The sequence below is a fragment of the Diutina rugosa genome, assembly GCF_008704595.1.
Source record: "Diutina rugosa strain CBS 613 chromosome Unknown scaffold2_size729309, whole genome shotgun sequence".
In the NCBI taxonomy this organism is placed as follows: Eukaryota; Fungi; Ascomycota; class Pichiomycetes; order Serinales; family Debaryomycetaceae; genus Diutina; species Diutina rugosa.
In genome coordinates, this window is record NW_022995199.1 from 346,011 (window position 1) to 372,436 (window position 26,426).

A 26,426-nucleotide genomic window follows, 5' to 3' on the forward strand; every position below is an offset into this window, starting at 1 on the left:
TTTAAGTTTGATGATCCGAAACAGCTACAATGCTCACGCAATACAATCTGACGTATAACAATAAAAATCACAACACACAAATCACTGTTAGCTTTAAGATGGGAGTTGTCAACCAATTTTCATATGTCGATGCTATTATCGCAGGGCGACGTTCGTTTATTAAGTTTGCCAAGAGGAGTATTTGCTCGTTAGGCTGCAGTAGGGCTCGAAAATTTTGACGCGAAAAATTGTCCAGTCAAGCATGGAGGCCTTGAACCTGGTGGCGAAATTCTTCGTGCAAACGCCCTTGAATGCCAACATCACGTATGCCGAATTTCAGGCAATGTCGTTTGCTGGCCGAGTCAAGGCGCAAAACTGGAGTTTGGAGTTGGTAACTTCAGTGATGGTGGCCTCGTTTGTGGGTGCTTACATATTAGGGAATTGGTACAACACCAAGAAGGCCAACAATTTTTTCAATGGATTGAAAGGAGTGCTCAATGAAAACTTTGCACAAGTTGGTGTCTCCCCTGACCCCAAAGCTCCACAGCTTGAGAAAGACACGCCCGAACAATTCACGGGTTACGCTACCGGACGGGAAAACATAGCTAGTGTCGCTTTTCAGTTTACTTTGCAAGCGAGGCAAAACTTCCTTGTCTGGTTTTTTGAATTTGTTCTTTCTTTCTTCTTTCCGTCGATCCCTAAGCCCGAGGACACTTGCGAGATTACGATTTATCCACTGCAACAATATGACAACTTCATCGCGGGGATTGTAAACAAGAATGGGATGAACGATCATCGTCAAAAGAATTTCTACCTTTCGCTTACCACCACGAATGACTCGTCGCTATTGCCTGTGGAATTTGTTTACATGACTGAAGTTAATGAGTTGGCCGAGCGCATCACCACCGATAAAATCAAAAACAACTTATTCAAGTCTTTGCGCTATGTTGCTTTCACAGATTTACCAGTTTCCAAACCTGAAGAAATCGCTGATTTGATTCCTAGACGTCGCATTGTCGTGTCTGTGGACATCACTTCCGACAAGGCTCAACTTGCTCAATTATCCGAACTTCTTGAAGGTCTTTTCGAAGTAGTTGATGGGTTGGCTGCTAATGAAATCAAGATACGGCCCGAAACTTTGAAGAAGATCGTCAAGACTAGAGATAACGAGGTGAACAAGATTCGTAAGCTTTTGGACGAAGACCGCGAACTACGCAAACAAGAGGAAGCCGCTCAAAAGCTCCGTGAAGAAGCCGAAGCTCGGAGAAGGTTGAGTCCGCAAGAGCAATTAAAGTTGGAGAAGAAAGAGCAGGAGAAGAAGAGAAAGAAGATGTTAAAGAAGCAACAGCAACGCGTGAGAATGTAAACCCTATAGCTTCGTATATAATTTGATGTTATATAATCGTGAGCATTCTTGTTTGAAGCCATGGTTTGCACAGCCCTGTACCCATAAGCAAGCATATCAAGGGAGGCTCTTGCGAAATTTGTCCACCCTATGTAGATACGTGCTGCCTTAGAAGAATTCGCTACTTATTGGTGTGATGGACAAAGGCGGTTTATTTATACCATTTCTCTGATGATGATCACTTTAGTGAAGCCACAAGTGTTACGCTATTTTCCCCATAATTTGCCATCTGGGCACACAACTCAGTGGGTGGCACATGATCATTTGCGAAATTTCCACTCACCTACGACCATGGGTTCTGGAGGTACGGTAAAAGTTGATATCGACCGCCTGGATACCAATGGAACGTTCACAAATCATGATATCGTTAGAGGAGTTGTCACCCTTGCTGTCACAGACCTGATCTCGCTTGCTCTGATCGACGTGAAGCTTGAAGGGATTACTCGCTCGGAACTCAAAGTACCTGAGGTTAAGCGAAGAAAATCGGATAAAGAACGCATGCGTACGATTATTGATGTCCACAAAGTCTTGTACGATTCAGTTGTTGTATTTCCTCCTCCAAACGTACGCAATGTTCAACTGGGACGCGAATTCACTTTAACCCCTGGAAATTACACCTATCCTTTCGAATTCACTATTCCTTTGGAGCTGAATTGTGTGAAAGTGAGTGGGATCACCAACAAAGTTCTGTTTAATAAGAAGAACATGAATGTGGTTCTCAACAATGGGAATTTCAATCAGAAATTTTTTGTTAACAAAGCAAAACTGTACTTAAATCAACAGCTTGATCCTGGTATGCCACCTCAGAGGTCTTCTGTGCAGCAATATCACATATCTGCTCAATTACCGCCTCTGTTACTGGGCATGGATGATTTTGCGCTGGTCAAGTATTTTGTCAAAGTGACATGCAAACGTCTGCTGATATTCAAGCAGAATTTGCGTTCCTACGAGCCATTTGTGTTTTTACCATTGGATCTTGATATTCCGCAACAGAACTCAACTCGATTGGCAGAGGAGGAATATAGAGAGGTATTCGTAAGAAAACATGTTGTGTTTTCGAATCGTATACCTGATATCATCGGAGTTCCAGCTTCTCCACCTCGCACTACACCTCCACCACCAATGATGCCTGATCCAATCACGGTGCCATCGCCACAGCAGAAACGAGGATTCTTCAAAAAGATTTTTGATCCTTCGACAATGCCTACTGATCGTCTGTACGGTGGCCAAATCAATTCAGGTCAACCTATCAATATTTCGAAGCAACGGAATAGAAAGGAGTATGAAATTCAAGCCAAGGATGTTCCGTTCGGATTTGAAATACGATTCCGACACCCGGCATTCCTCATCCCCGACAAGCCCCCATCATTTCGGCTTTTCCTTGTTTCTAACCATCGACCGCTGCGTTATGAACTTCAATATGGTCGACCAGGAGAACTGAGTGGCTTGGGTGTAGTGTATTTGCAAAAGCTATCTATATCACTCACCATTTTCACTTCAGTACTGGTACTCGAAGATAACGGCAACGAAAGAGATATTCACAATGGGACAAATGAACGTGTGATTCCAATATGCAATAACGTCTATGAGAATCTCAAATTTGATTTGGTTAATGCAAAACCTGTTAGACTGGCAGGGATGCAAAGCCATGTTGGTGGGGGAGAAATTTACGAAATTGAAATCCCTAAGCAGTACTTTTCTAATTGTGTATTGCCGGAACACTTATCTCCGACTTTTCGAACGTGTAACATTAGCCGAAAATATCTGTTGACGGTGCTGGCTGGTTTTTCGCTGGAGAAGGTACACAATTTTAAAGACTCCAACGAAATCAATCGCAAAGTTAAAAATGTTGAATTGGTATGTCCCAATGTTCGAATTCTATCGGGCTTGCAGCTTACGCTGCTGTTGCACTCAAATGCTCTGAAATCTTCAGTCAATTTTGGGGAAAGCACTGGCTCAATTCCAACGTACTCAAAAACTCCACCCTATCCTGCAACTGAATCTGGGTTATCGGAGAAGCAACAAGCTGTTGAACAAAACACGTTACCCACCTACACCGATGTTATGAGGGAGGCGTCCTACCAAGACGATCAGGAGCACCAAAGAGCACGGCGTCGTTATAAGCAGCATGAAATGTATTACCATAATTTGGATGGGTGACGTACTGACATTAAATGCTGCTTAAAGACAGGTCTCACTCGAGAGAATTGTTTCACCCAACCTTTGTGATAGGCGTTTGTTGTGATTTTCAATTACTTTCAACATACTTCATGCCAAAAGATTTTCAACCTAATCATTGGGTGTCTCAATCTGACGAGTTTTCGCAGACATCCACAAATCAAAATGGGGATATAGGCCTGAATTCGCTTCGGGGTTGGTGTTGATGTATTCACGAGAAAAATAACATATTATGAAAACCGAATGATGATGACGAATGGGAGTGCATCCTCCCTCGATGTGGCGTATTATTCTCTCGATGTGTTGAGTTAGCTGTAATAATAATGTTTACTTGATGTTTTCGGTAAATATATGGCAGCTGCAAATATCCATAGCACTGGGTGATGTAGTCGGTTATGTGCGAAAGTAAACCTATAAAGAATACAAGTTGTCACTTAAGGACTATCACAAAGCTGAATAAAACTCCCCATTCGGGCTGTAATATCAAATTAGTCTTGGTGCCGATTATCTCAATCCTGTCTTCCTGTAAGATCAACATAGCCTAACTAAGCAGCTAACACTTACCCTTACGAATCTTGCATGCCCATCTATCCGTTATGTGAAAAATTAGCACATAGGCCTCACACAGGCCGAATGGGTTTTGTATTATAAGTTTGAACACTGTTATGAAAGACTCGAAGAGAGGCCTGCTGTCAAATTATGAATTTCATAACCTGCCAATTGCAAAGAACTTGGCTGTTGCTAGACATTAAGTTAGTGGTATTACCTATATCTTGATGGAATTGAAGGTATCTCGCAATTCTTCTGCCTTTTTTGAAGGGTACTTTCGAGTGACACAATGCATTTGTGATATTGGATGCTTCAAGTTGTTGTATAATATCCGAAGCTCACTAATAAAACACTTGTATTCTTTTCTAATCAAATCAGTCATATTTATACACCAACCTGCGGCTTCCCACTTTGCCACCATGGAAGCTCCAGGTACCTTCTTCTGCATCTGTCACATGTGTATCGAGCCTTCACATGTGACTTCGTCTGGCTTCTCGAACCTTCCAGACCCTTCGACCAGCATCGGAGTCATTCCTCAATAACTCCGATCTGGAAGTTAGCATTTTACACGACACATGTGCAAGTTGGTCCCTTGGCCCAGTTGGTTAAGGCGTGGTGCTAATAACGCCAAGATCAGCGGTTCGATCCCGCTAGGGACCATACTTTTTTCTTTTGCAAAAGAGGATGACTTGATAGATAACTATACTGGCTAATACTTGCGGTTTTCCCCGATACCTCTTGTTAATGAATCTGATTTAAATGGTGAAGTCGATATTCAAGCAACTGATTATGTGTCTCGGTAATGCCCGACATGACAAACGAGTCAAAGGCCAGAGTCAAGTCGGCGACCAACAATCCGCATCTTACCTTCACGTCAAGTTTTTCCGGTGTGTCAAGTCAAGTTCTACCTACCGATCAAACTTTTGAGGATAATTTAAATCACTCAAATTAGAGTAATCCAATATACAATACATCGATAGAGAGTAAGCGATTGAATGGAATTAAGTATCTCAAGACTCGATTGGCGGTTCTTACGAAGAGTCCAGAACAATTTGATGCAACGCCTTTATCACTGGTTGGGTTTTGTTGTACGAGATTTTGCGCGTGTTGGGATCGTTGCGAAGTACAAAAATCAGCCATATGCATGGAAACGCGTGAACGTGGGCGATCTCAATTCGATTGATCAAACTAGCCACCAAGTGTCCTTCCCTTTTAGCTTATTAGTTTACGGTTACTATCCATTCTCAATTTAAAGTTCAATTTAAAGTTCAACGTTTGTAGATTTTACATTTTAATTTTTAAACTGTTCCCCTCCTCACACGTGTGAGATAACCTGTAGCAATTCGCAGTCCTCCGAAGAGGGGTAAATTACCCCTCCTTTGTCGCATAGAACACGCTCATCGTTTAGGTAAGGCTATATAAAAACGTAGAATACAAACGAAAGCTCCAACTATATAAAGAGATTGGCGCTAATCATAACCGCGCTTCCGCAACTGCTCAAGTTCTCTGTCAGGAATGTTTCGCAATTGGCTTAAGACTGCAACCAAAACCAAGCCTTCCATGGCCATTTATACTGGTATTCACGGGAAATCATCATTATATGAGAAATTGCAACAACACTGCCGTGGTCAGTTCGATATCCAAACGAAGCAAGGAGATTTATGCCCTATGGATTTCAAATTTTTGATGGAGTGTGTTGATGTTCATCCTGAGAATAAGGCCATCATTCATCGCTTATTTGGAAAAAATCAGTTCGACAGTCTTTCCGACGAGGACTTCAATCGCGTTAACTTGGGACTTCCGTTGGTGATTGACTACGCCAACAAATTGGTTGCTTCGGATTGTGAATCCTTTGACAGAATATTGGCAAATTACAACGGATGCGGTATGCAACACTTTCGATTTGCGGAACATGCAGAACATGACCTAGTTCATCCGAATTGTGCTGATTATGCTGATTTGTTTTAAAGCTTGATCATAATCAAGTTGGAACTGTAAAGTTGATTTTTTTGGGCTGGTCCCCGGTTTTAGAAATATGGAAATAGATGGTCATGATAAAGAAACACATATCGTAAAGCATATCTATGATGTGAGAGAGCGTTTCTCTCTCGAAACAGATAGTGTGTGGATAGGATTTGTTTACAGAGAGAGAGAAAATTCACATTAGAGATCTTGTACTGACCATAATCTTAAATTCTTCGTATCGTCAGAAAAGTGGATATTGAATGACGTAAAGGCAGAAGAATTCATATATATATTAACAGGGCTAAATTGAATCTGGCCTTTTGCTTACAACAAGGAGGACACTTTCGGTGAAGCTAAAACAGTTGTAGAGGCACGCCACTAGCGAGTGGCCTCAGGTCGCATTTTACATCAAATTGTATACAACCATGTTTCCAACTGATCATACGCGAGGCACTTTACCTCACGTGATTGAACAGAAATAAAAAGTTGACAGCGCACCCAATCTTGGTCAACATGTGGGGTCTCAACCATTCCTTAGCGTTGTTGGATAACCGTGACATACCATGGAAACAGGTAATTGTGGGGATTACTCTCGGGAACTTTGTGTTTCAACGTTACCTCGATTACCGTCAATATCAAGTGTTAAAACGCAAAACTCCTCCAGCAACACTCAAAGCCGAAATAACACAGGAGAATTTCGATAAATCTCAAGATTATTCAAGATCCAAAATGAAATTCAAATGGCTTGCACTGACTTTTAGTGTTGTTGTTGACCTCATTGAAATAAAGTACAACTTAATTGCAAAATTCTGGTCAATTGGTGGATCACTTCTCACTAAATTGAGTCCTATTCTTCCTTCATTCATGGGAGGTCCCATTACCCAGTCATTGTGTTACTTGTTTGTCTCGCTGGTCGCCCATCTGTTACTCGAATTACCATTCGACTATTATGAAAACTTCGTGGTTGAAGACCGTTATGGTTTCAACAAGATGACGCCCAAATTATTCTTCACTGACTTTATTAAGACGTATTTTGTGACTGCAGCACTAGTTGTGCCTTTAGTCTCTGCGTTTTTGAAGATTGTTGATCACTTTGGAAGCAATTTTATTTTGTATGCAACGGGTTTATTCTTGGTGTTTACTTTGGTGGTTCAAACTGTCTATCCTACGTTTATTGCCCCTCTCTTTAACAAATTCGAGCCTTTAGAGGAGGGCGAATTGAAGATTGCTATCGAAAATCTTGCTAAAGAACAGAAGTTCCCACTCACAAAATTGTACAAGATTGACGGTTCTAAAAGATCCGCTCACTCGAATGCTTATTTTGTGGGTTTGCCTTGGTCCAAGCAAATTGTGCTTTACGATACTCTCATCGACCATCTGACAACAGCGGAAGTGGTCGCTGTTTTAGCTCACGAAATTGGGCATTGGAAATTGTCACATTTGCCGAAGATGTTAGCGTACTCTCAGGCAAGTCTTGCTTTCACCTTCACCTTGTTCAATGGTTTCATCAATAATGGCCTGTTATATGAAGCCTTTGGATTCAATACTACCAGACCGGTGATTATTGGTTTTTCATTGTTCCTGTATTTATTTCAACCAGTTCAGGCCATAACGACTTTCATTACTCACTTGTTGTCTCGCAAACATGAATATGAAGCTGACAACTACGCAAAGAAATGTGGATTCGAAAAAGACTTGTCTTCATCTTTGATCAAGTTGACAAACGAAAACTTGCTGTATGTCGAAGCATACTGGTTATACTCTGCCTATCACCGCTCTCATCCCTTGCTTCTGGAACGTTTAGCCGCTTTAAACTATGTACCTCTGGGAAAGGTCGGAAAGGGAATCTCGCCGTTGAAACAACAAGAAGAAGAAGCTCAAGAGCAGCTACTTAAGAAGGATGATGAGAAAATCAAACAGAGAGAGAAAGCTGATGGATTGAAAATGGAGTAGACTATATTGATATCGTACGCAGACTTCATTAATGCCACGAAAAGTATACAATCAATCTTTGTAGGTCATATGAATGTGCATAATGATGAAACTCTCTCCGTATCAGCCGAGTCCAGACGGTTTGGTTTGACCATATTGAAGTGCTAATCGGTTGTATGCTTTGCGCATCTGGACATATCCTAAGTGAATTTTGCCCATCAAATGATGCGCTAACCGTTGATCGCTGTCAAGACGTGACAAATATGCACCACATCCTTCACAGACTTGAAGCTTTTGCTGTGAGGATTGTCCCACGTTGTCGATAACGCTTCGCACGTCTTCGAATAGCTTTTGGCGCTGTGTTTGTTCCTTATTCAAAGCGATGGTATGTAGTAAGGCCCGCTGATTATCACCTTTATCTACCAAGTCATGTAACTCCTGTGTCATAAGAGCAATGCGCATATCAGCCACGTCTAATTCACGAGTGGCTTCTGCAATTTTCACCTTTTCTTCGGGAGTGTGTTCCAACCGCTTACGGGCCACAGCAATTTGATTGTCGAGATCTTCAATGAATTGCCGAAGATGGATATAATATTCATATTCAAATTCTGGGAATTTATCTCCTCGATCAACACGACTCTGATATTCCAATCGATACTTCTCAAGGTGGAGCTTGTGGCACTTGCCGAGATTTTGTTTCGTACCCACGAAGAGATCATGTGGGCATGTCCCCACTATAAACAGCTTGCACACGCGTGGCAGTGATATTGATAATGCTTCCCGGGTCCCCACAGAGGTGTTCTCCCTTCCCAATAGATGCTCAATAGCTTGACGCTGTATATCAGCCATAGTCGTAGATCACAGAAATTAAGTGCGAGATAAACGATCACAAGGTCCCCATGTACATCTTACGACGCTAGCGAAATCCTTTCCTGTGTGTTCGAGAGACTGAACTGAGAAGACGTACACAAGCTTTCGTCTCACTTTCCGTGCAGCAATAACCGGTCACCCCGCTATAAAACTTCGCACCATTCATTTACCCAGCTCAAAGTCCACACTCGAAACGTCAGATGCGGTATCAATTCATTTCGCGTCGGAAAGTTTTGAAAGCTGAACCCACGCCGGATTATCCACCCGCCCATATTCATCTGCTTCCCCCAGAAATCCTTACAGAGATTTTCGGACATGTCAATTCAAAGCCCGGCCTTGTCAACTTGGGTCAAACATGTCGACGATTTCACCAGCTTACAGTCAAACACATCTATCGTGAGCTTGATTTCAACGCTATCAAGTTCATAGAATTTGGGATCAATCACCTACCTTTACCAAAAAAAAGAGGGATCAAAGAGTCCAGCTCCTGTATCAACGTTATAAAGCTGATAACAATAACTAAACCACCTATACCAAATGTTCAGCGATCCATAAAAATAGCTGGGTCCTACAATATTGAAACCCTGGATGACAATCTGACCTACAATACGTTTGTGCAAGTGTTTCGACTGTTGCTTACTGAGTCATACAGTATCCAAAAAATCACCCTAGATGAAGTTGCACCTAATTTTGCATTTCCATCTGACACATCACGAAAATCATCTTCATCAGTCTTTCGCAAACCGTCAAAGCAAATACGACGGCATCTTCCACATTTGACACTCAAAACACAATCGGGATGGACGTTACCCGCTCGTCTCAATCAATTTTCTGCTATATTCGACTATTTCGATGAGATTGACCATTTGGAACTCGTTAATTTCATCATCGACGATGATTTCGACAACGCAACCATCGTTAAGACAGCCGTTATTAAAAAGGTAACCTTTTCGGGTTGCAAGTATTCTGCCAAAAAAAGAAAAGTAATTCCCTTGCTTTCGAGTTGCAATACTATTTCACTCGAGCGGATCGGAGCTCAACGTGACTTGTCTTTGATTGACTACGTAAGGGGTCTGACGGATTCACTCCTGGATTTGGAAATTGATATGGATTCGGCACTATTCTATAACATCATCGGGGGGAATAAGGTCCTCAACTTTTCGAAATACAATCCATTCTTTAGACTTGTTTGTTCAGGCGAGGGTCGATACGCTACATTAAAGCATGTATTCCTCAAAAATTTCGACATCTCTACGTGTGTTGAGAAAAATTTCCTCGAGCAGGATGATTGGGTGATTGATGATCAAGGCCTTGGGGGCTTTTTGCGCGATATGGGCATTGTCAAACGTTTGACCATCCAGATCAAGTCTAACAAGGTCTGTCTCAAGTGTGGCCACATCAACGAGGATGCAAGCGTCGAGCACAAAGTATGGCATAAGATTTTCAAGCAACTTGAGGGCACCAATTTAACGATATGGGGTCCCAATCGTTTAATTTACAAGAATTTTTCGACAATTCTGTGAGCGATTACCACCTTGATACCTGAAGCTTGTAATTGACATTCTACAATGCTCAGGACCATCAGATTTGAGGTAAATTGAGAATCTCTTGACTCAAATTCTGAAGGAAGTTGGTATCAAGCCCAAGTCTCTTTGTCTAACCTCAAATGAGATGAGTCACGTCAGGAAAAACCTACATGATGTTATTTGACATAAGTCGAGCAGCGATTGACAGCTATTATCGGATAATCGATATCTCGTCTACAGATTTGGAGCTGCCCTTCATGTATGGAATACAGGGTAAATAAACCGAGTATAGTAATTCAAATGTCGTAAAGATTCTAAAGTGTGTTGTTGTTTCAATGTGTGTTAAAATTCGTTTCATGGGTGGAGTTAGGTTTCAGTAGTAAGTGTTCAATCCTTAAGCAGGATGTCTCAAAAAGTAGAATACCATTCGTGCGTTTTTAATTTTATTGAATGTGGGCCATATCCCACCCCTTCGTTCCTAATTTTGATTGCCTCGTTCTCAAATATCGTGAGTGATTACGACGCGCTTTTCGATGCCGCTCAATTCAGACGCGTTCTCAATTAATGTATATCAACCCCGATCAGTATGCCCGAGAATTCAGAGAGATCCAGCGACGACTGATATCGAATCTGACATGCAAGCTTGTTATGTTCGTTCTGTGTCTTGACATAGACGCCATCTGCACGGCTCGTATATTGAGTCAACTTTTGCGAAAAGAATTAATACAATATCAGCTTATACCAGTTGTTGGCTATAATGATTTGAAAGTGCATTACCAAGACATGGATGAAGAAGTCTCGCTGATTATTTTGATAGGGTGCGGCCTGCTGATTGACCTCGAGGCATACCTTGAGATAAATCCTGAACAATATTCGATGGATAATAACGACTGGAATGATCACTGGCGACAAGAATTACAAGACGATGTGAAAAAGCATTCGAAAAAACAATACAGGCGTAAAATCTACGTTCTTGACGGCCACAGACCCTGGAACTTGGACAATTTATTTAACACTGATATGGTGGTGTGTTTTGATGATGGTACCGTAGATAATGGTTTACACGATGAAAGAGATGCTTACCTTGAACTTGTTCAACTTTATGCAGCCGATGAAGGTGATACCGACGCCGACTCAGAGCTGGAAAGTGAGGCAGTTGAAGATCTTTCAGACGAACAAATTGAGCTGGACGATGATGATGATGTACGCAATTATAAGATCATGCAAAACAGAAAAAGGCAGCAGTTGCGAGCAAAGCACCATCGTAATGCATTGGAAATCATCATACAAGATTACTATAACCAAGGCAGTACTGTTGCCACTTCTACATCATCCTTGATATATGCCCTCATGACAAAGATTGGTGAGACCCTGATTGATAATCTCTGGTTGGCAATTGTTGGTACAAGCTCACTTGACTCAAATTACCCACAAGTGTATGACAAATTGCAGCCGATATTTAGAGACGAGGTCCATCGTTTGGTGCCGCTGAGTCATTTCGAAGATAACGAGAAAACTGCCGACACAATGACGTTGACTGTTGAAAGAGACTATCACTTGTTTCTTTTGAGACATTGGACACTCTATGACTCCTTCACCTACTCCTCTATGGTGAATGCTAAACTCAATTTGTGGACCCAGGATGGGAAGAAGCGATTACACAAGATGTTAGCAAAGATGGGCGTATCATTAGCTGTAGCCCAACAAAAATGGTTGTACATGGACGTGAGAATCAAGAAACAATTGCCATATATCTTTTCGAAATACCTCCCTGTTTATGGGCTTGAAGGAATAGTTCGTGAAGGGTTTTTCCGATACTTTGGTTATACCGTGCAATTACTGGCAATGGAATGTGTGGAAGCCTTGACCGCCCTTTTAGAAACACTGGCAAATTCAAGTACTGGAGTCGAAGAAGAATTGGATAATGGTACCATAAACAAAAACATCGTGAAACGGGAGCAATTGTGGATTGAGAATTTTTGGAGAGGCTGGGATGCTCTTGACTTGGCTCCTACAACCACTCAACTGGCTCTTGGGACTCGCATAAAAGGATATGACTTACTCCTTGAGGGTCTTGGGAAAGCTAAAGAAGTCCAACAAATTGTATTCCGCACGGGAATGTCACTCTTGGAGCGCAAACTTATTAAAAACTTGAGACTATACAGACTTTGTGTGCTTTACGATAACGCTATTCCTGATTTGGCGGTGTTTGTGAACCCCCTAATGCTTGCAAAACTCGGAACATGGCTTTTGGATAACTTAACTGAAGTTGACTACAAACTGCATCAAGTCCAACTTAAACCGCTTGTTGTTGCTTCTTTGGATGTTAACAGTGATACATATATGGTGATGGGGTTGGCACCAAAATATCCCAGAGATATGGATGCCCTGGCTCGTGCTCGTTTGATACAGCAAGGATCCTCAACTACTCGACTCAATACGTTTAGCGTGGCGTTCAAGGAGCTTGCAGCGTCACTGGGAGCCAAGGTTCGCGTTGATTCATTTAATAGCGCTGCTATCGAGATCCGCAAAGATGATTTACTGCCTTTTCTTGAAAAGCTTACGCTTTCGGGTATTATATAATACTTCACCATTGCCACAACTTAATGCATTTACTTATGGCTTAGCAAGAAACCCCTTTTCGACTGAGTGGTGGTAGCCTTCCCATCTAGATTGCAGCAAGTGAATGTAAGTTGGTACAGTATCCGCAAATATCGACACTTCCTTGATGTATACGGCTGACTTGCGCCGTTAAGCAATTTTATGGAACTACGATCGGTCGAGGCCTCGGATTTTATGTGCCACATCTTCTGATTTGATGTGACATTAACCTTAAATTACGTCCATGTTATTAACGCCATTCATGGGTGCCCAGTCGGGAAGTTTCAAGATCACAACATATGCGATTAATAGCTTCATCTAATAAAGTGGTGGCGTTTGGAATGTGTTAAATTTGCTCAACACTATTCGTAATGTTTGTTGTCAGTTAGGTTTGTTGTCATGAGCCGTTTTTGCATCAGAAACAGCTGATGGGAGACACGCGTGACAGTTCAGTGTGAGGCAACATGGCGAGCTTTGATGCAGGCGGATCCCGTCAAGTCCCCTGAAACCAAGAGAGTCAAGAATCTGGAGAACATTGGCATTGCCGCCTATATACACTAATTTAATCTCGCCCATTGCTGCAGCAATTCAAAATGGTGCGGATAGTATCATGATGTATTCACGTCACGACACGTTGTAATTGCACAGAAATTCCACACGTAGAGCGCATGTCGTGACAGAACTGTACGTAACGATGTTATCGCAAACGTGAGCGTTTATCGTCAATCAAAATTGGCAACCCTGTCGGTTGTATTGGTACGAGAAAGGCAAATTCAGCGCGATGAAGGAGCTCATCAACATATGAAAGTCTTGAACTACTAAGTAAGCCCTATGTTTATATAGTACAACCAAAAATTTCCCATAAAGTCGCAAAGCAAGAACAATAAAAAAAGCTAAATATTAGTTCCAAGGGGTAAAGCAAAAAAAAAACCAAACAAAATACAATGAAGCGAGTGGTGATACAACTAGTGGTTGGTGGCAAACGGATTTGTCCATCCGAGATCATCATCCATCGACAAGTTGAGTACATTCAGTAAACCCAGAGATCCCGAAGCCGGTAGTCCACTAGTGTTTTGGAGATCTGCGACCTCGACATCCATCATATCCTTAGAGTTTACGATCATATCTGGGGCCACGTATGCTTGCAGCTGAGGTTGGAAGACCAGTGGCATTTCTGTAGGTGGCAGATAATCGCTAATAAGCAGCGCCAGTCGATGGTGGCCTGTGGCCAGTAAATGCAGTGGCTTGTGAACGCCATTCTGTGGCCCAAGTTTGGGCAGGTAAGGTCCCAGACGGCCTACCAGTCCACGACGGTCTAGTGGAGCTGTTACCACTGCCGCAGCTTCAGCAGCGATCATCAGCGGTGACTGCAACAGCAGCACCAGCAGATGAGAGCTCTGCTTTGGTAGGGGTATTTCTGGAGGCACGCCGAAATTGTCCAAAAACAATGAATTCAGCCGCTTATGGAACACCTCAATGGGTGGCAGAACGTCTGTTTGATTGAGTCCCAGATGAAGCAGGTTATTGTCCAGATCGACATCTGAAAAGACCAGTGGGCTCAAACCTTGAGGTTCAGCGCAGTTTACTGGAGCCAGCAGGGCTAAAACCAAGCCGCCAGGTGAGTAACTACCGATCAGAAATTGTGTGGGCCCAAAGCCCAGTCCCAAAGGGGTCAGAGAGCTTGCAAGAGAAGAATCTTCTCTTCGTTTGGCTCTACCAGACAGGCCCAGTGACGACGTAGCCGGCTGTGGATCGGCGACGTCGCCCTTGTGATCGGCAAACTGTTTTGCCAGCTCGCGTAAATTGCGCTTCGGGTCGAAGCTGGCGGCAATCAGTGCCCCCTTCTCCCATTCCACGGGTAGATTTTTGAGAAGTCCTTCCTGATTGATCAAGTACTCAACGACCCTATTGATTGGGATGGCATTTTCGTTACCTTCGCCCTCTCCGTCATCATCACTAGCGCTTTCAAGATCATCCTCCGGGGAAGCGACTGCGAGCTTTTGAAGAAACGCTAGGTGCGGGGTTGACAACTCGACCATCTTCTCCAAGGATTTGGTTAAAATATCTAACCGGGTTTCTAGTAATTCCACATATCCCTGGGGATGACTTTTCTCTCTCAACTTCTTCTTTTCAGTGAACACACAGATCTTGTTATCGGCGATACACCGGCCACACGGCTTTTTGCCGTCACATTTGGTCTTCTTGATCCGACACAGATCACACGCCTTGCCCACCCGCTTCTTCTTGATGTGGGATGGGTGATCGTCGTACATCTTGGCCCCTACTGGTTCGAGGAAGGTGGTATTCAACGGGGAGAGTAGCGGCCGAGATATAGCAAATGAACGTGGTGGCGCTGTCCGACCAATGGCTCGATGCAGTCGACTTTAGTTTTCAAACAGCCGGTAATAGGGCGGAGACGATTCTGTGGCAGTGGGGACACGAGTAGCAGTAGCCACGAAGATGCGATTTTCGACGGCCAGAAGTGTCACTATTAAATTCTTGTTGTTGAGAAAATATTTTTTCACCCACCTTACGGCCTGTTTACGTTATTTTTTGAACTCCAGTATAGCGGCAGCAACCAGACCTCAGTAAGAAGACCGCTGGCCAAGAACCAGACGACTAACTGTCTTCCACCTTTGCCGGAGCGAGAAGAAAAGTGCGGCCTACCCCTCCAGTTTTTGGGAGCTTGTGTTGTAGTTGCGGTTGCTGTGACCGAAAAACTCAACTGAAGGAAAGGAAATTTATCATTCGAAGAAGTTCTAGGTCAGCCATCGTCCGCCACCGGTCGTTTGACTCAGTATTCGTAGGCGACAAGAAAGAAATTCTTTTGCCGGTGGCAACGTCCAGTACTATCGGAGTAAGCTATTGGTTCGTACTATGACATGCTGCAGCCCTGCCGGAATAACGGAAAAAGCCACCTTTCCATGCTCACTGCCTCGAGCGTCAGTTGCACTACCGAGGTCCCCGCCCCCAACCATCGCTCAGTAGCCCCTTAATCATTCAACTTACAAACAAAACAAAAGTCAACTACAGGACTAATAAGATCTTGTCTTATGCCGACCTCGTGTTATACTCCCCTACTAACGAAAACTCGCTCTCTCATTGTTATGATGCCGCGCGATAATCTCAGGGTCTCGTGGCACCTATCTTATGGCGCGGCCATCTTGATGGAGGACAAGTCTGTCGTACCAGGACTCGCACTGCAAGTAATTTGCTCGAATGATCAGCCGACAGAACGAGCTCAACTACCATGATATGAAAGCAAACCGGACAAATGAAGTACACCAATGTTATCAGTCGGTTGATACTTTCCCTTGGTGATGTTTGCGTTAACGCTTAAGCCTTGCCATGCTCGCCACGGTCCAAGACTGTGTGGTTTATGCGCAGCGGTAAACACATCCTTCCGAGTACTCCGAGAATGACGCAACTGCTTCGAATCTATTCAACTTCAGAACGCCGATAAGACTGTACTTTTTTTCGAAACGCCATCTCGTTGCTTTTAAAGACTTAAAGCTTAGGCATACTTAACCTTTAGCGTCTGCGAAGTTCGACACTTGGACTATAAATCTATCGGTGTTACAATCATAACCGCGACTATATTAGTGTACATTCTGGGCTAAACATCCACACCAATTGCACCTGAACGTAAAAAATGCCATCGCCCAATATTCAGGATAGATGGTTATGTGCATTTGCATGATTATGGAGCTCCGTTCAGCGTTTGAGTCGGTTAGACAAGATGCCATTGAACTTTTGAAATTTCGAATATAATGAGTCCTGATGTTCAGGGCATAATAGATACCCGATCACGTCAGTCGTTGGGATACAGATCATAAGTGAATGATCACTTTACATCTCATCTGAGACAGTCGCAAGGCAGAACTCTCAAGTGAGTCTGACTAAGAATTAATGCTATAGTAAATTCGGTCTACATAGTAATTTATTTATCAGCTAGCTGCGGCAAGATCCCATGAGCAAGGATGGCTAGTCTGTAATCAACTCATAATATAGGTCGCGACGGAGATGGGGGTTATCTGTTTAAAAAGAAGAAGACTTATTCTGTAGAATAGAACTACAATAGACTTTCCGAGATTGAAACAGGAATGGGCACACCACCAGCGTATGTACAACTGAATGAAGCCATTTCGCAGCATTGGCAAGAGGTCATTGCGCTAACTATATCATTCAGAAGCATACATTAACTTCCAAGTCACTATTTACTCAATTATATAATTGGTATTAGAACGATGATGCTATCAATTCCATAGGGCTAAGCAAAACTCGAAGAACTTCTGAAATTTTCACAGCTTTAACTTTTTGAGACATTCCTGAAAAGAACTCGGTAATCAAGCATGGGTCATCATCAGGTTATCATGCGGACAAGTTAGCAAGATTCATGTAACCTACGTCGCGTATGTTCATCGCACATGTCATCGCGTCGCACATCATGGGCAAGAAGAAGACTGTGACACCATCGACTGAGCCAAACACTAATACTACAAAAAAGGGAAATGGACTGAAAAAGAGCGATACACTGGATCCAATTCCAGCTACCAAAAACAAAAAGGGGAAACGCGACCAAACACCAGAACCAACTGTGGATGCACTGAAACCTCAAAGAGGTTTAGCGATTGGAGACAATTTTGGATGGACAGGTAAACTCCCCGCCACCTTGCTTTATGAACATTGCCAAAAGAACAAGTGGGGCAAGCCGATCTTTGATATGCGCAAATCTAGTAAAGGTTTCACAGGTGTGGTAAAGTTGAGCTGGGAGTCTCCTAAACGTGAGATGGTGGAGTTAGTAATGATTCCTGACTCTGAAACATACTCTCCCAAGGCAACGACAAACGAAGCTAGGCATTATGCTGCTACTTACGTGTTGTATCGCATAAACTACATGAAAAATATGAAACTTATGTTGCCAGTCATATTTCGAGACTACTGGAGTGAGTTAGAAAAGTCGAGATTGGCTTTGGCCAAGGAAAATAAGCGAGCTCATGATGAAAAGTACAACCCTCATCCATTCCAAGTCAAGCTAGACCAAGACGATCGCCGCAAGAAGGAGGCCAAAGAGCGCGAGGCCCGCAAGCAAAGCGAAGCGAAAACAAAGAAGCCCGTTGTATCATTGGGATCTACAGCTTCAAGTCATCATCCGGCTGCTTTGGAAAAAACTAGAAGAACGTTTCCTCGATCAGTGTGGGAAAGGGCACCTTTTATCGATTTTCCTCCAGATATTCGTTCCAAGATTGAGCGTCAAATCACGAAACATCTTAAATGGAACTCCTCGAAGAAAGTTTCTTCTTCCAATGATCGTGCAAGTTTAGTGTCGTTTGGATTTCGTCCGCAACATGTTGATGAAGCATTTGAACATACAGGTAATTATAATGATGCTTTAGAATGGCTCTTATTCCATATCCCTGAGGATGATTTACCACCTCTTTTCTCTAAACAGGAGAAGGATCTGGGGGCTCAATTCAAAATTTCTCGAGATATCAAGCAAGAGTATATGATGCAAAGAATGCTACAACTGGGTTTCGATTACGACGACATTGTTGACAGTTTGGCCAAACATGAAAATGATGAAGTTGAGACTGCAGTATTTTTGACAAATCGCTTGTTGCGTTTCGCGAACGTTGAGTCGGTTGATGATACAGAGTTCAAAGAAGACTCACAGTTACTTTGGGAGCAGGAAGTAGAGGGACTCGAGCTCATGGGTGATCATAAGGGATCCTACCTTAACGATCGTAAAACTATTGTGGACATTCCTTTGTCCCCTCCGACACTCAAGGGAATGCTTAAACTTCGGGTGTTTCGGGGTTCACAGTATCCTGACCAATTTCCAGGTATTCATTTGGTGGTAACTGAAACATCTTATAAGCTTGCTAACTATATCAAGCTCCTGATCATTAGGAAGTTGGGTGAATATTTACAACCAATGTTGGGGGGGCCAATGCTATTCACAATGATCGAATGGCTTGAAGAGAATGTCGCGCAGATCATTGCGAATCCAGGTAATTTGGTTACACTGCCTATCAATATAAAGAACTCAGTGAAGGCGAGCAACCAGAAGCCCACGAAGAACTCTGGGAAGCGGCTCGTTCTCACTGATGACGATTTTTCGGCGATCAAACAAGACTACACTCGTCGAATGAGTGATGAACAGACAAGGAAGATGGTAGAAGGGCGCAAGAGCCTTCCTGCTTGGGGAAAGAGAGATCAATTAATTGACATTATAAGTCTGAATCAAGTCACTCTCGTCACAGGTGAGACCGGTTCAGGTAAATCGACCCAAATTGTTCAGTTCATTCTTGATTATCTTAATTCTCAGAGTAATTATCTGTCCAAAATATTATGTACTCAACCGAGGCGAATTTCAGCTATTGGATTGGCCGAGCGTATTAGTGAGGAAAGAGGTGCCAGAGTTGGTCAGGAAACTGGTTATATCATCAAGGGCGAAAACAAGACCTCGCCCAGAACCAGGATACTGTTTGTGACAACTGGTGTTCTATTGCGAATGTTGCAACTGGAACTCAGTCTGAATGGGAATCTATTCAAGTATTTGCACTATATTTTCGTCGATGAAGTTCATGAGCGACTGGTTGATCTGGATTTGTTGTTGATCATTCTCAAGCAGATTTTGCCAAAATATCCGAATCTTAAAGTCGTCTTAATGAGTGCAACCATAGATACCACAAAGTTTATACAGTTTTTCGACACCACTGTGAATCACATCCACATTGAGGGGCGTACTTTCCCGATTGCCGATGTGTATCTTGACGAATTGCTTGAGAAAACGAATTTCACCATTGAGCGTAATGGTGAGTTGATAGTGCCGAAATCGGATTCTGAGTTCTTCCAAAGAGGTACCATCAACTATAGCTTAGTTGCGCAAGTGTGCAAAATGGTGGATGCAGATTTGACAGTCGCAGCAAGTCAAGGGAGTATTCTTGTGTTCATGCCAGGTATAATGGAAATTTCAAAGTTAATAAGAGAGCTTGAGAATGTTCTTAACGGATCAATCATGGCTGTTCCCCTTCACTCGGCGTTATCCAGCCAAGACCAAAAACAAGTATTCAAAAGACCTCCCAAAGGCTCACGAAAGATAGTCGTTTCTACTAACATTGCCGAAACATCTATTACGATTCCTGATTGTGTTGCAGTTGTTGATTGTGGGCGCTCGAAGCTGATGTTTTTTGATTCAAAACTCAATACAACGAGGCTTGTCGAAAATTGGTGCTCACAAGCTGAGGTAAAGCAACGCCGTGGGCGTTCTGGACGTATCACGAGTGGTACCTGTTATCATATTTACACGCGAGAGACCTTTGAGAAGATGTCTCTGCAACCTGTCCCCGAGATAATGCGTACCCGTCTTGAAAATCTTTTCCTCGTAGTGAAGGCGATGGGGATAACTGATGTCGCAAGATTTCTTTCAAGCGGATTAGACGTCCCTGATGCTTCAAACATGCTAAAGGCTTCACAACATTTACAGGACATTGGAGCCATTGATGAATCCGGCCTATTGACTCACTTAGGACTGCATTTATCATATTTACCCACTGACATTGGTAGTGGTAAAATTTTGATATTAGGTTGCATATTTGGATGTCTTGAACCTTGTCTTGTGCTCGCAGCTAGCGCTTCGACGGGGTCGCCTTTCCTCAACTTGCAAGATGAACGTGATGAAATCAAGAGAATTCAAAAAAAATGGGCAGACGATCAAGGGGATATGGTAGCGATATGCAATGTGGTTCAAGCTTATGAAGAAGATCATTCGAAAGGGTTTTTGGCGTTGAATAAACTAAAATACTTGACAATGCAAGAAATCTTGCTGACGAAACGCCAATACCTTTCTTTACTCCAGGAAATTGGATTTGTGCCAATGAACTATAACTCGAACAAGGGCTATTTAAACAGAAACCTGACCAATTATCAACTATTGCGAAGTGTCATCGCTGGGGCATTCTATCCTCAGATTGCTCGAGTAGAGTTGCCAAGTCCCAAATACTTCAAGCTGAGCCTGGGCTCGGTAGCAGTTGACCCTGACGCCAAAAAGATAAAGTTGTTTGTCAAGAATGACGATTATAATCAAGCCGATTTGGAGTCGACAAATCTTCCGGCTAATCGTGTATTCATACACCCAAGTTCTGTTTTCTTTGGATCAAATGATGTTCCACAAGGTATAGATATGGAGCAAATTCTCACTGAGGATGGCGAAGTGGATATGGCAAAAGCTCGTGAGCTTTTCGATCTTACTCCAAAGTCAGCATCTTCAAGTTCGAACTTATTCAAGAACTCATTCATGCTGTTTCGCTCTAGTCATCATACTACGAAATTATACTTGCGTGATTTGACACCAACCCTGACTTTTGGTGCTCTCATGTTTGGCGGTACGATTGACTATGAGGTAAGCGGGAAGACATCCCCGGGAATCGTGTTGGATCTGTGGCTTCCCATCAGAACTTGGTGCAAGAACGCAGTTTTGATCAAGAAGTTACGAATGTTGTTAGATGAAGCATTGGATGAGCAACTTGGAAACCCAACTCACGAAGTCAGCGAAGTCTTGCAGATTATTGAACGCTTGTTGCTGAATCATTATTAGATTAATTGTTATAGAGATAGACGTCATAGATCTGTAGTGATCTAGTTTGCGCGAAAGCGCACACATAATTCACATCCATGACTCGCGCTGACTCTGTCCCATCGAGCGTCAAGCAATCAATTAGCATTTACCAATCTTTGAATACATTCTTCCAGCATAATTATTAGCTATGGACAACAAAGTTGTGGGTATACTTGGAGGTGGTCAACTTGGCCGGATGATCGTTGAACTGGCTAATCGCCTCAACATTAAAACAGTCGTGCTCGATTCTCCGAACTCCCCGGCCAAACAAATTAATGCTATTCTGGACCACATTGACGGCTCCTTCAAAGAATACGAACTGATTTCGAAGTTGGCTAAACAATGTGATGTTTTGACTGTGGAAATTGAGCACGTTGATTGTGATGCTTTAGACAGAGTTCATGAAGAGACTGGAATTCCCATTTACCCTCTACCTCTGACAATCAGATTGATTCAAGACAAGTACTTGCAAAAAGAACACCTTATAAAGAATGGTGTGGCAGTAACCGAGTCTACTGCAGTGACCTCCAATTCCCCTGAAGCTCTCCGTCTTGTGGGGGGTAAGTTTGGTTATCCATTTATGTTAAAACTGAGAACTATGGCCTATGATGGGAGAGGTAACTACGTCGTCAACGATCCTTCCCAGGTGGAGTCGGCTCTTGAATTTTTGAAGAATAGACCCTTGTACGCAGAGAAGTGGTGCCCCTTCACTATGGAGTTGGCCGTTATGGTGGTGCGCTCGCTTGAAGGAGACGTGTACGCTTACCCTACAGTTGAGACTGTTCACAAACATAACATTTGTCACTTGGTGTATGCTCCAGCTCGTGTTCCCGACACAATTGCCAAGAAGGCCTCGTTATTGGCTCAAGAAGCAGTTAAGCTGTTTCCCGGTTGTGGGATTTTTGGGGTAGAAATGTTCCTCATGGAGCTGGGTGAGTTACTTGTCAATGAAATTGCCCCACGTCCTCATAACTCGGGACATTACACCATTGACGCGTGCGTCACCTCTCAGTTTGAAGCCCATATCAGAGCTGTTTGTGGGTTGCCTATGCCCAAAGGATTCACTGAGTTCAGCACAACCACAACCAATGCCATTATGCTTAACGTTCTAGGTGATCTGAAACCGAACGGTGAACTTGAACAATGTCGCAGATCATTGGAGACCCCCCACTCACTGGTGTATCTCTACGGTAAAGAAACTCGACCCGAACGCAAAATGGGTCACATTAACATCGTATCGCTGCTGATGGACGATTGTGAAGCTCGTTTAGCCTACATCTTGGGGGAGAGTAACGCACCTGTCAAAGATGAAACCGAGGCTGCAAAACCCCTCGTGGGAATTATCATGGGCCTGGATTCGGATTTACCTGTTATGTCCGTTGGTGCTCAAATCCTCAAACGGTTTGGCGTTCCATTTGAATTGACCATCGTGTCTGCTCATAGAACCCCTCACCGAATGTCAGAGTATGCTATTAACGCTGCCAAACGTGGCATCAAAGTAATTATTGCTGGTGCGGGTGGTGCTGCTCATTTGCCAGGTATGGTAGCCGCCATGACCCCTCTTCCGGTGATCGGTGTACCTGTTAAGGGAAGCACTTTAGATGGTGTTGATTCGTTGCACCTGATAGTTCAAATGCCTCGAGGTATTCCAGTTGCTACCGTTGCCATCAACAACTCTACCAATGCCGCTTTACTTGCCGTTCGAATTTTGGGTGCTTTCGATTATTCTTGGTTGGTCAAAATGAGCAAGTACATGCAAGATATGGAGCTGGAAGTGTTGGGGAAAGCCGATGTGTTGGAAGAAATCGGTTACGAAGAGTACTTGGACAAGAAATTGAAAAAATGAGACAGTTTTATATGATGTATTTTGCAAATAATGTTGAAATTTTACATTAATTCGTGAATATGTTTCGCTCGTACGCATAAAGCTGTCGGTCACAACAACCTTACAACATTTGGAATTTTCTACCGCACTACTCTGTTACCGAAGTTAGATTGCTATATACGATAGACGAACACAGATCAAATTCATTATTGAAACACTCTGAGCCTGTCAGTAATACTGCAAGACGCAAACGCTTCTCGACTTCACATGTATATCGCAAGAGCTCGGGTTTCCTTTATCTCTACAAATACGTAGCAAATGACCAGTGGCAACTTTATATGCACGCCCGCCCTACAACACAAAGGACCTAAATCAGGGGCAAAGACCATGCATAGATTTATTTGGTATTGCTTGCTAGCTTTTGCCACTTACCAAACTTTCAAATCAATCATGTCAAACGATGCTAAAAAGGACTTGAACCTCAATACGGAGGAATTGACCAAGGAAGACCTCAAAAATTTCGATCCTGACAATTTGATCTTAAATATGGGAGGTCGGCAAGTTCCCTTCAGTGCTATCAATAAGCCCCACCATGTTGTTTTAGATGCAAAGGACCACGTTCCTATCCCTGATACAAAGGATTTCCCGGGGTTGACTCCTGAGGCAAAGGCCAGAGACGCTGAGCGGGCTGAAGCTAAAGCCGCTCTGCAAAAGACAGACAAAGCAGCAGATAGTTGAGAACTTTACAGTGATACATGACGCTTTACGCCGCCAGCATGGTGACAGCATTCTGGATATCAATTAATCGTAGGGGAAGACACGTTGATGGGACTTGAAGTACAGGGCTCATATGTAGCGCACGTTTTTCACAATAAGAGTTGAGATATATATGGTGGGGCAGTATTGGATCTTTGATCACCAACAATGCTAAGCAAGCGCTGGCTTCGGTTGAGCGTGTCGCTTATCGCCTTGATAATTTTGGCTATCGTCCTTATCACCTATGCAAACAGCCCAGAGTATGTCCAGCCGTACCTCGATGCCATAATTAAGCAGGCGCCATCGCCAGACTACTTTGCACCCGACACAAACTTCTACGTGATTGACATCGCTATTAGGGATTGTGGGAAGTGGAATAAGAACAGCCCAACTTGTGGGGTGCCGTCAGTATCCTACGGTGAGGGAACGCTGCAGAAAGATACTGACATGAACTGGCAACGTGTTACCAAGGATTTTTATTTGAATAAGCACTGGACAGCCCTACGATATCTCAGCTATAAACGAGCTAGTGAACACGATAACGTCATCGTGGATATCGCTATTGGGGCTTCTCCTGGCCAAGGCTGGCGAAGTAAAGGCCATGGGATTTGGGTAAAATACGGCAAACCGCTGAAAGATAAGGCCATTACTGGGATAGACTTATTGTTTGGAGAAGATGCAGTGGAGCCGCGTCAAAATTGGAAGTTGATTGATACTCCTTTGGATGGATCTTACGACTTCCCCATAAAGCTCACGTACCATCGCGGTCAAACAACAGGACGAGAGGTCAAGCAGCTTCAGTTCGACCAGGCTGGTAAGCTAAAAATTCTCCAGGTAGCTGACCTCCATTTTCTGACGGGCGTGGGTGTTTGTCGTGACCCAGTACCTGCCGAACTGGCCGAAGGATGCCAAGCAGATCCCCGTACTGTGAGATTCTTGGAATCCATTCTCGACATCGAGAAGCCTGATTTTGTGGTACTCACAGGTGATCAAATCTATGGGGACGAAGCCCCGGAAAGCGAATCCGCGATATTTAAAGCATTAAATCCATTCATCAAGCGGAAAATCCCATTTGCCGTGACAATGGGCAACCACGACCATCAAGGTCTGTTATCAAGAACCCAAGTGATGCAATTGTCACTGTTACTCCCATACTCGCTTTCAGAGATCGGACCCTCACATATCCCCGGCGCTGGAAATTATGTTCTCACCGTGAAGTCATCTAAAGATGACAAACCTGCGGCTACATTTTATTTCGTTGACACACATGCTTATCTGACACAGCCACGAATCGCTCTGGGCTATGATTGGATCAAAGATGAACAATTGGAATATCTTCTAGCCAACAAGGTAGAACTGCTGCTAGGCATGGCCTTCCTTCATATACCCTTACCTGAATATCGCAATGTCGCCAATAATGAACTTATTGGTCAAAATCCCGAGACTGTCACTGCACCTCGGTATAACACTCACGCTCGCTCTCGATTTGCCGCATGGGGCGTCCAAGTGGTCACTTGCGGCCATGATCATGCTAACGATTATTGCCTCAAAGATAGACAACCAGATGAAAACGATGTGTGGCTCTGTTATGGTGGCGGCGCTGGCGAGGGTGGTTATGGTGGATATAACGGATACGTTCGCCGGGTACGACTTTTCGAGTTGAGTGAAAATGATAAGTCTATAAAGACGTGGAAGCGTCGCGAAGACAATCCCTCTCAACTGTTTGATCATCAGGTGCTTTACCAAGCTTGAGATTTCAGTCTTTGACTGCTAATTATAAACATAATTGAAATGCCCTTAGAAGACACCTCGTTAAACCCGCTACCTCTTCACCATTCGAGCGACACTAACAACAAAATTTGAGGAAATTACGCTTATTGGAGTTTCTGCTTTATGCTTTACCTTAATAGGGATACCCTCGTTAAACTTAAACGGTAATTTTATTAGCGTAAATGATAGTCTGTTGATCAAGTAGCACTACTACAATTGCGCCAAAATTATTGGCATCGATCAAACGCTACCATCGTCGGTCCCAGTTTAGACTGGATCTCGAGATTGTGATGCTATCGGGTTCGACAAGGCCCTATAGGCTATTAGACGGACTCACATATGCCTCTAATCTCATTGAAGCATATGAAAGGATTATAGAGAATACAGTCTAGGGCATGATGTTCTGAGACAAGAATCATAAATTCAAGTTACTGCGAAAATTGCATTTTG

At 43.3% G+C, this 26,426-nt stretch overlaps 12 protein-coding genes across 12 annotated transcripts; 10 read left to right on the top strand and 2 right to left on the bottom strand. All coding sequences in view use genetic code 12, as the record gives it.

The window, feature by feature from the left end:
• Positions 1–241: 241 nt before the first annotated feature.
• Positions 242–1,345, top strand: DIURU_004904 (uncharacterized protein; the record flags this gene model as incomplete). The annotated part of the gene is made up of 1 exon (XM_034157828.1): positions 242–1,345. The coding sequence occupies one exon, from the start codon at positions 242–244 to the stop codon at positions 1,343–1,345; it is 1,104 nt and encodes a 367-aa protein (XP_034010307.1).
• Positions 1,346–1,675: 330 nt separating this feature from the next.
• Positions 1,676–3,544, top strand: DIURU_004905 (uncharacterized protein; the record flags this gene model as incomplete). Its single annotated transcript, XM_034157829.1, has 1 exon — positions 1,676–3,544. One exon carries the CDS (start codon positions 1,676–1,678, stop codon positions 3,542–3,544), a length of 1,869 nt encoding a protein of 622 aa, XP_034010308.1.
• Positions 3,545–5,626: 2,082 nt separating this feature from the next.
• Positions 5,627–6,079, top strand: DIURU_004906 (uncharacterized protein; the record flags this gene model as incomplete). The annotated part of the gene is made up of 1 exon (XM_034157830.1): positions 5,627–6,079. One exon carries the CDS (start codon positions 5,627–5,629, stop codon positions 6,077–6,079), a length of 453 nt encoding a protein of 150 aa, XP_034010309.1.
• Positions 6,080–6,589: 510 nt separating this feature from the next.
• Positions 6,590–8,029, top strand: STE24 (zinc metalloprotease; the record flags this gene model as incomplete). Its single annotated transcript, XM_034157831.1, has 1 exon — positions 6,590–8,029. The coding sequence occupies one exon, from the start codon at positions 6,590–6,592 to the stop codon at positions 8,027–8,029; it is 1,440 nt and encodes a 479-aa protein (XP_034010310.1).
• Positions 8,030–8,131: 102 nt separating this feature from the next.
• On the bottom strand, positions 8,132–8,857 carry EXM2 (Exm2p; the record flags this gene model as incomplete). The annotated part of the gene is made up of 1 exon (XM_034157832.1): positions 8,132–8,857. One exon carries the CDS (start codon positions 8,855–8,857, stop codon positions 8,132–8,134), a length of 726 nt encoding a protein of 241 aa, XP_034010311.1.
• Positions 8,858–9,078: 221 nt separating this feature from the next.
• On the top strand, positions 9,079–10,401 carry DIURU_004909 (uncharacterized protein; the record flags this gene model as incomplete). The annotated part of the gene is made up of 1 exon (XM_034157833.1): positions 9,079–10,401. The coding sequence occupies one exon, from the start codon at positions 9,079–9,081 to the stop codon at positions 10,399–10,401; it is 1,323 nt and encodes a 440-aa protein (XP_034010312.1).
• Positions 10,402–11,187: 786 nt separating this feature from the next.
• On the top strand, positions 11,188–12,987 carry CDC45 (DNA replication initiation factor; the record flags this gene model as incomplete). The annotated part of the gene is made up of 1 exon (XM_034157835.1): positions 11,188–12,987. The coding sequence occupies one exon, from the start codon at positions 11,188–11,190 to the stop codon at positions 12,985–12,987; it is 1,800 nt and encodes a 599-aa protein (XP_034010313.1).
• A 983-nt stretch (positions 12,988–13,970) lies between these two features.
• On the bottom strand, positions 13,971–15,278 carry DIURU_004911 (Zn(II)2Cys6 transcription factor domain-containing protein; the record flags this gene model as incomplete). The annotated part of the gene is made up of 1 exon (XM_034157836.1): positions 13,971–15,278. One exon carries the CDS (start codon positions 15,276–15,278, stop codon positions 13,971–13,973), a length of 1,308 nt encoding a protein of 435 aa, XP_034010314.1.
• Positions 15,279–17,452: 2,174 nt separating this feature from the next.
• DIURU_004912 (putative helicase) lies at positions 17,453–21,604 on the top strand (the record flags this gene model as incomplete). Its single annotated transcript, XM_034157837.1, has 1 exon — positions 17,453–21,604. The coding sequence occupies one exon, from the start codon at positions 17,453–17,455 to the stop codon at positions 21,602–21,604; it is 4,152 nt and encodes a 1,383-aa protein (XP_034010315.1).
• A 169-nt stretch (positions 21,605–21,773) lies between these two features.
• Positions 21,774–23,471, top strand: ADE2 (phosphoribosylaminoimidazole carboxylase; the record flags this gene model as incomplete). Its single annotated transcript, XM_034157838.1, has 1 exon — positions 21,774–23,471. The coding sequence occupies one exon, from the start codon at positions 21,774–21,776 to the stop codon at positions 23,469–23,471; it is 1,698 nt and encodes a 565-aa protein (XP_034010316.1).
• Positions 23,472–23,900: 429 nt separating this feature from the next.
• DIURU_004914 (uncharacterized protein) lies at positions 23,901–24,188 on the top strand (the record flags this gene model as incomplete). Its single annotated transcript, XM_034157839.1, has 1 exon — positions 23,901–24,188. The coding sequence occupies one exon, from the start codon at positions 23,901–23,903 to the stop codon at positions 24,186–24,188; it is 288 nt and encodes a 95-aa protein (XP_034010317.1).
• Positions 24,189–24,374: 186 nt separating this feature from the next.
• On the top strand, positions 24,375–25,958 carry DIURU_004915 (phosphoprotein phosphatase; the record flags this gene model as incomplete). The annotated part of the gene is made up of 1 exon (XM_034157840.1): positions 24,375–25,958. The coding sequence occupies one exon, from the start codon at positions 24,375–24,377 to the stop codon at positions 25,956–25,958; it is 1,584 nt and encodes a 527-aa protein (XP_034010318.1).
• Between the last annotated feature and the right edge of the window lie 468 nt (positions 25,959–26,426).